Below are 8107 nucleotides of genomic sequence, written 5' to 3' on the forward strand. Positions count from 1 at the left end.
AACAGAATGGTAGATGTGGAGAAAAGAATCTGTAACACACCATGTAAATGTACTAACTGTAAATAAAATGCAAATGATACCTAATAAAAACTGTCTTGGTTTCTCTGACAAACTCATGTGTATTCCCCTTAGCTTACTGAAAAATGGTCAACGAAATAATGGTCAAATAAACTAGTAGGCTCTGCTTACTAATATATACATACAGATCCACCTGAATCAATTCAAGAAGATTCCCTAAAAATCTTGTTCTCTAAATACTGAAAAGAATGGGAAGCAATGGCATTGGCTTAAGAACATTTCTTAAAAGAAAATTCTCAAGTGTAGAATTTTAAATAATACTGTGTAAATTGATCTCAGCTTTAATTCTTAATAGAGGTCTTAGAAGAGTAGGAGTTTACAGATTATAAGAACATGAACAACAATATTTGGGCCCAAGAGTCTCAGCTCCAAACTCTTAGAGTGAAACAGCCTCACAATGACTTTCTGGTCTCTAGCCTCTAGTTTCTTTTCCTAAAACATACTCTTACTCCTCATGCCTACTTAACAGCACTACTTAATACTCCTCAATCGAGTATTCAAGACTCACAATTCCCCCAACCAACCTTGCTCAGTGGTTACCTTCCTGTTCTCCTCACACAGCTTACTGCACACAGGTGAGGCTTTCCCGCCAGGCCTCAGCTCCAGCTGAACCCTCTACTGGCTAGGTACTTTCTAAAATTTCCTGCCTAATCTCCTGTGCCACATCCTCTGTAACTGGAGCTCAGGAGAGGCTTCTTGGTTCAATGTCAGCCTCAGGCAGAGCTTTAGTGCTGCCCTCTGAGCCAAGCCGCCCTAAGGTGTCAGATTTCCCATGAGGGAGTGCCATAAGGTGTATTTCAAACTGAGAAGAAACCTCAAAGGATACCTTATGGTGTGACTAGAGGTAATCACACACACACACACAAAAAACCCTACTTAATCAACATAAAACCCCCTGAAACACAACCATTTACCAAAAACAGCATCTGAAAAATATTGATCATGTCAACACTGAGAAACAGAAGCTTTTACCAAAATAATAATGAGCTCCAAGGTAAGGATACACACAGTCTTTTGAATTCCCCATGATTTGCTGGTCTCCATGCCTTCAAAAATCTCGGAAGCCTCAGCTGATGAAATGCGAAAACACCAAAATGTGCTTGAACTCTTTCCTCATGTTACAGCATAAATTAGCAGAAAATCCTCTAATCAAATGAAAACAAAATTACCCAAAGAGAATGAAAACCTGGGCTGTATTCCTAGAAGGGAAGACTCGCATTCCCCTTTCTTTCCACATCAGTTACTGAGTCTCCCTCATTTACTGGAGACATTTACCAGTGAGATGATCATCTCATTAATGTCAGGCACTGGGTCAGATTTGGTCACTGGCTCAATAGTGTCTGGATTAGAAAAAGGTCTTTTACAAATATAAGTTTTTCTACTCTGAATAAATTGTCATACCAAAAAAACACCCCAGGAAAAATGAAGTATAATCATCATCAGAGAAAATATAATATCATACTTCCTTACATTTCAAAGGATCTAATTTACCTTTGCCATTTTTACTGAAAAGAGTAAACTCAGAGGAAGAGAGTAATTCCAAAGGAAAAATTATATACCAGGTTCCTCCACTGACACCTCAGAATTCCTGACACCTTATCTATCACCGAAGACACAGTAGAAATAATGAATCATCAAGGAAAAAAAGGAGTCTTTGCTTCCAAGTATCTACATTGAAATAAAAATGCAGTTGTGAAAGTTTCAGCCTTTTGAAAAGATCTTTCTGAAATTTCTATTTTACTCCCCTGAAAAGATAAGTTTAGAATATTTTATTTAAAATACACCTGAAGAGTCTCCCTGGTGTTGCAGGGGTTGAAGTCTCAACACTATCAAGGTATAGCAGCCACTGCAGCATAAGTTTGATCCCTGACCAGGAAGCTGACCCACATGGCACAGTAGATCTCCTGTCTCACCCACTGCTCCCCTCAGCAGTGTATTTCAGTAGATCTGCCTGTTCTGCTCTCCACTTTGTCTCTGGTGAATCCTCTCACCCCTGTACCTCTGACCCACAACCCAGTTCTTGTGTGCATAAATTAATTAAATAAATAAATAAAAATACACCTTAGGTTTAACAGCCCACTAGTTTTGCATTAAAAAAAAAAAGAACTCACTTAAAAATGCTAAAAAATTTCACAAAGTTCTACCTGTTAATCAAGAAGTCATCTTTTGTCTTATGATGAAACACAGGAATTGGAACACCCCAAACTCTTTGCCTTGATATACACCAATATGGCCGCCTATCCATCATGTCAAGCATGGAATTCAGTGCTGATCCAGGAATAAACTTCACCTTTTTTAACAATTCCTGCAATAGATTCATAAATCAAGCCTAGTGAGAGAAGGCACAACAATTTTTTCTAAAGCTGTAACTATTTATTCTAACACAGTTCTTTATTTTTGGATACTGAAAGTCAATGACACATGCCCTAATCTCCCCTGTGCAAAAAAAATAAACTCAAAAGAAAACAGACTTCAGAGCAAAGGAGGCAAAGTTCAAACAGGGTCACAAAGGACCTACAGAAATAACATCTATAGCAGATTTCACTTTTGGAGGATGTGAAAAGAGGTTTTATACTAATTTCCAAACACTTTAGAGCACAACTGTTAATAACAGTGGAAGTACTATAATTATATTAAACTCAATTCCAACTTGATTTCAATGCTATTCTTTAAATGTTTAAAAATTCAGCTATTGTTGGGGCCTCCCTAGAGCTGCAAGGGGTTAAGCACCACACTATGAAGCAATCTGCAGCCTCTGCAGCACGAGTTCGATCCCCAGCCAGCCAGGGAGTAACCCACATGGCGCAGCAGACCTCTCCTGACTCGCCTGCTGCTCCCCTCAAGAGTGTACTTCAGTCAATCTGCCTGTTCTGTTCCCCACTCTGTCTCTGGTAAATCCTCTCACCCACCACATCTCTGGCCTGTACCCCAGCTCTTGTTTGCATAAATAAATAAATCTTTTTAAAAAAATTAAGCTATTGTTTTAGGCTGACAAACAAGGACTGTTATGGAACCTAATTTTACATTGTAATGGTTTAAAATATAGAAAATACTCTCAAAATAAGTCACTTTCTATTTATGATCTCTCCACCCTCCCTTCTTTCTTTCCTCCCAACTGCAAACTGCTAATATTTGATTCCTGTCATCAATTATCAAAAGCTGAACTGTATAACAAAATGTTGGATAATAATCACAAAAAGGCCAAACTATGCAAACGTATTTTGAAAAACTCTTCTCTTCATTAATAAAAATACCTTAATGTTTTCAGAGCGTGTTCAAAGTCTCCTCACTTACCCAACCACCTAATTACCAGATATGCCCACCCCACCCCACCCAAGTCTTCTGTAGCACCACCTACTGACAGAATGGAAACATCCACAATTCAATTTGATTAATACTTGGTTTAAAAATCTAAGAAATGCCAATACCGATGAGATATTGATTTTGTTAAGGAATAACTATTTCTTTTTTAAAGTGTCAATAATGGCACTTTTAAAGAGTCCTTATTTTTCAAATATACATGCTGAAGTATTTATGGAACAAATAATGCCTAAAATTTGCTTCAAAATAATCCAGTGGGTAGGGAGTAAGAGGCTGAGTGGCAGAAGAGGTGCAAAAGTTCATTTTTATTGAAGGTGGGTAATGAAAACACTGTCTTATCCATTCCCACAAAGAGTAATAGTTGGAAATTGTACATATAAGGAAGCTAAAAACCCAACTTGGCTTCAGAAAACTGCATGAGACTCAGATGTTCTACAACCATTAGTCTACAGAGCTGAAAATTACAAATTTTAACATGCACAAGGAAAACAGGCATCACAGTAACATAAAAATGAAAGAAAAAAAAATCATAGTTGTCTACTCTATACAAACATACAAAATATAAATTGCTATGCACTGACCTAACTAGAGCTCCAAATTCCCAGGCCAACAAATGAGCCAACTAATGACAGTAATATAGTAGATGCAACCTGTAAAATATCTGCATATTCAGCCTGATTAACAAATAGACTTCTGAGCTCTTTAATGCAATAGAATCAAGTTGTTCATAAGACACATGTATTGAAAGATTCCAAATACATGTTTATCCAGAATACCAGTACTTTCCAAAGGGACTGAAATTTCAATCTTAAGGAGGGAAAGGGTTTAGAGAGTTATTAAATGCCTATTTTGTGCCAGAAACTGTTGTGGGAGCTTTAATTCACCCATCCCTTGAAGCAGGTTTATATATATAGAAAACAGGTTCTGAGAGGTTAAAATACTTGCTAAACTCAGCACTGTCCCAAAGGGAGAAGCTTTCACTGACTGCATGCAGGAATTCACTCAGACTCTTTAGCCCAATTTTCCCCACTAGCATAATGAAGGAATGGAAATCTAAGGTAGTTCCAGATCTGAGATTCTCTGACTCCAAATCCACATTGTATGAAATAGTAGTAAAAGCAAGATCCCACCTCAACCTCATACTCAACCCTTTCATACTGAGGGAAGGATAAGCCCCTGCAGGAGAAGCCCTTTATACCTTGGCTGTAGACTTAACGTCTGCGATATTTATAAACCACTGCTTGCTGGCACGAATAACCACTGGTTTCTTAGTTCTCCAGTCATAGGGATAGCTGTGTACCAACTTTTCCTCTTTCAACAAATTCTTTGCAGCTTGAAGCATCTTTATAACTTGAAAAAAAAAAATCATTAAATCTTAGATTAGACATAGTTTTAAAGTTAGACAACAAAAATTCTAGTAATGCTCTACACTTCTAGAAGTACTAAATCTGCACCAATAGATGACAGGTATCAATAGCATAATCTGAATTTCCTGGCATACAAAGTGGAGACCGTAAAAACTTAATCAGACTCCAGATACGCAATTAACGTGGCTCTTCAAAGGAAATGTATCTGAAATTCAGAGTCATAATTATTCATACCATAAATCTCAAAATGGTTTTCCATAATCCAGAAGAAAGTAAAAATAGTGGGTTCAAATTTTTCCCCAAAAAAGACATGGGACACACGTATTGAAAGATTCCAAATATATGTTTATCCAGAATACCCTTAATATCTGTGAATGCCTCCTAATTTGGAAATAGGAGCTATGCATATATAATCAAGTTTAGATGCTACCACCCCGGGATAGGGGGGCCCTAAGTTCAGTAACTGGTATCTGTATAATAAAAGGAGAGGCTGCTCAGAAACAAAAGATCAAAGCAGCTCAGGTGCCAACAGAGCCAGAGTCTGGAATGCAATAGCTGTATACCGAGGAGTGCCAGGATTTCCAGGTGCCTCCCCCAGCTAAGAGGAGGCCAGGCTGGCATCCTCCACAGGGCTTGCAGAGGGGGTACAACTACCAACACCTCATTTCAGACTTCTGGCCTCCAAAACAGTGAGAGAATAAATTCTGTTTTAAGCCACTAGACTTAAGGTAATTTGTTACAATTCCAGGAAAATAATACCCAGGTCTAATTAGCCTTAGTTTGGGCAGAAAAGGTATGGGTTGCTAGGTCCATAATTAGGCAGATAGAAGAGTCCAGACTTCAAGGACACCCAAGAAAGTAACACATAGGCCTTGCTACAGAGTCAGCAATTTACAACTGTCAGAGAAGGAATAGTGAGCACTGATAGGTGGCTGGCATGTAGTCTCAAGGCCTGATCTCATTTTACTGCTGAATATTATCTCTGTCGTACTAAATCATGCCCCGATTAGCTCAAACAAATGGAACAACTTGAAAGCAAAAAAATGAAAACTGTCTCAAACTCTATTTTAAGCTATAAAAGTATGAGAGAAGAGCCAGCACAAGGTACTGCTGCTGCCTTTCAGAAAACACACACAACAGAGCATAGACAATACTTACCCACATCTGTTCCCTCTTCAAGGACAGCTTTGTGTTGAAGTTTAGGACCTGCAGCATCTGTGAAAACGCCATCTTCATCCACTAAACAATCCTAACAAAGTGTCATTTCAAACAATTAAGAATCAAGACATTTTATCTTATCACATTATCCGGCAAAATAATATACATAATACATCTCAGTACAGTTTTTCACTACATTGAAAATTTGAGTATTACTCAGATAAGAATTTGTGAATATACACATAAATTATTGAAGGCAAAATATCTTATTTAAAAAGCATACACCTGAAGTTTAAAAACAAAAATAACATATACTAAAACATCTTTTACTTGGTCACTACTAATTTCCAGATCAATGGCAACGATTTTGTTATACATTACAATAATTCCATACATTATAATGATTTTGAGACTTCCCTATCAGTGGAAAAATTCACTAAGTAATTGATATGTGTAAAACAGATTTTAGAAAGAAGTTATAAAAATGTTATTTTCAAATATTAAGTTCACTAGCCATTTTTCAGACATTAAAATTAACTTCTTCATGTTACTGAATAATTGAAAGAAAAAATTGCCCCCATTTGATATATATTCTTCAATTCTAACTGTGTATTGATTCTGTGCCAATTCTAGGAAATCTTTCTCAATCAGCATGAATTAATGAGGCTTTGAGGCACTGGAAAAACCCCAAATATTTCACCATTTAAATTAACATGACAAAAATGATTGTTTCTAACTGAAAAGTAAAGATGTTAGTATTTATCATTTTCATTCAACAAAAGCAGTGATTGGAGGGCCTCCCTGGTGGCTCACGGTTGAGCGCTGGGTTGCAATGCTGCCCGCAGTCTCTGCAGCCCGGGTTGATCCCCGGCCACCAGGTGAGAGTCCCACATGGCGCGCAGACCTCTCCGGCCGCCCGCTGCTCCCCTCAGCAATGTACTTCGGTCCTTCTGCCTGCTCTGCTCCCCGCTCTGGTGAATTCTCTCACCCTCCCGCGCTTCTGACTGTACCCCAGTGCTTGTATAAATAAATAAATAAACAAATCTTTAAAAAAAAAAAAAAAAAAAGCAGTGATTGGAAAGGAGGAGGATTACTACCGTGGACAAGCCGTGCTGAGCAGCTACACTGTAATCTTCCATACCATGAGCTGGGGCTGTGTGAACCAATCCTGTTCCTTTGTCATGGTCACATGATTTGCAGGTAAGAGAGGAGACGCTTTATCAGGAATTAAAGGATGAACACAAGTACCATTTTCCAAATCTACACCTATGAGGGTAGAAAACCACAAGCATTTTATATGGCAGTTCTACCTCTGTTAAGAGAACAACAGGCGAAAAGCACAAAAACTGCTATGAGAGGGCTCAAATCGAAGCTTCTTTTTTTACTTGCTTTGTGGCCTTCAAGAACATTTAAAATGTGAATAGTTATGGCTCCTACCTTGGAGGTTTGCTGTGAGGATACCAAGTTAATGCATTTTAAGTAACTGAGGCACTTAATACAATTCCTACCACAAAGTAAATGTCTTTATTATAGTAAATGCAATTATTAAAATGTAATTATGCCACATCCTAAATGCAATTATTTAATCAGACAACTCAAATCAGCCCAAGAAAATTTCTAATTTATGTGTAGTCATATACTTTTTGGAATGTAAGGACAAAGAAATTCTTAGGTCAGCAAGTTAATGATCAGCAGGTTTTAATACCATCTCTATGGGAACTCATTGCTTTTCATAATGTTACCCTAGAAAGAGTAGAGATAATAACACCTAACAATGACTGGACTCAACACTTCATAATAACACTACAAAAAAGCTAATACTATCCTCAATTCACAATCAGGAAATATGTAGGCAATTTGAGGTCACATGGCTAATTGTTCAATCTAGCTTACAAGGAAAATCTGATCCGAGTGTTCTATATAACTCTAGCTTCCTTTAATGATGTATTACACCCATCACCTGTTAGTTTTTCTACATCATTACTGTCTCCCACCTCAATGTCTCCTGGAGTTCCATAAACTATTCTTCATGTGTTCTAAAAATAAGTTTTTGGATTTTAAAAGAATTACCTGGCTCTACCTCTCTACTTGCCAAGATGTACCGAGTCTGTTTACACTTGAGCCAGATACTCTATCTACCATTTAGTACTCTCCCAATTTCTCAACAAAGTTCTCTAAATGAT

At 37.6% G+C, this 8107-nt stretch overlaps 1 protein-coding gene across 1 annotated transcript in view; it reads right to left on the minus strand.

Annotated features, from left to right (window-relative positions):
• The window catches only part of LOC119256697 (isoleucine--tRNA ligase, mitochondrial-like), a gene marked incomplete at its 5' end in the record, with an annotated part of 32320 nt that extends 25090 nt beyond the window's left edge, over positions 1 to 7230 (minus strand). The window contains 5 exon segments of the mRNA XM_037524462.2: positions 2223 to 2383; positions 4598 to 4749; positions 5925 to 6015; positions 7022 to 7104; positions 7107 to 7230. Coding sequence (XP_037380359.1) covers positions 2223 to 2383; positions 4598 to 4749; positions 5925 to 6015; positions 7022 to 7104; positions 7107 to 7230 — 611 coding nt within the window.
• Between the last annotated feature and the right edge of the window lie 877 nt (positions 7231 to 8107).

Source organism: Talpa occidentalis, unplaced genomic scaffold, assembly GCF_014898055.3.
Source record: "Talpa occidentalis isolate TD23 unplaced genomic scaffold, MPIMG_talOcc4v2.1 talOcc4.385, whole genome shotgun sequence".
NCBI lineage: Eukaryota > Metazoa > Chordata > Mammalia > Eulipotyphla > Talpidae > Talpa > Talpa occidentalis.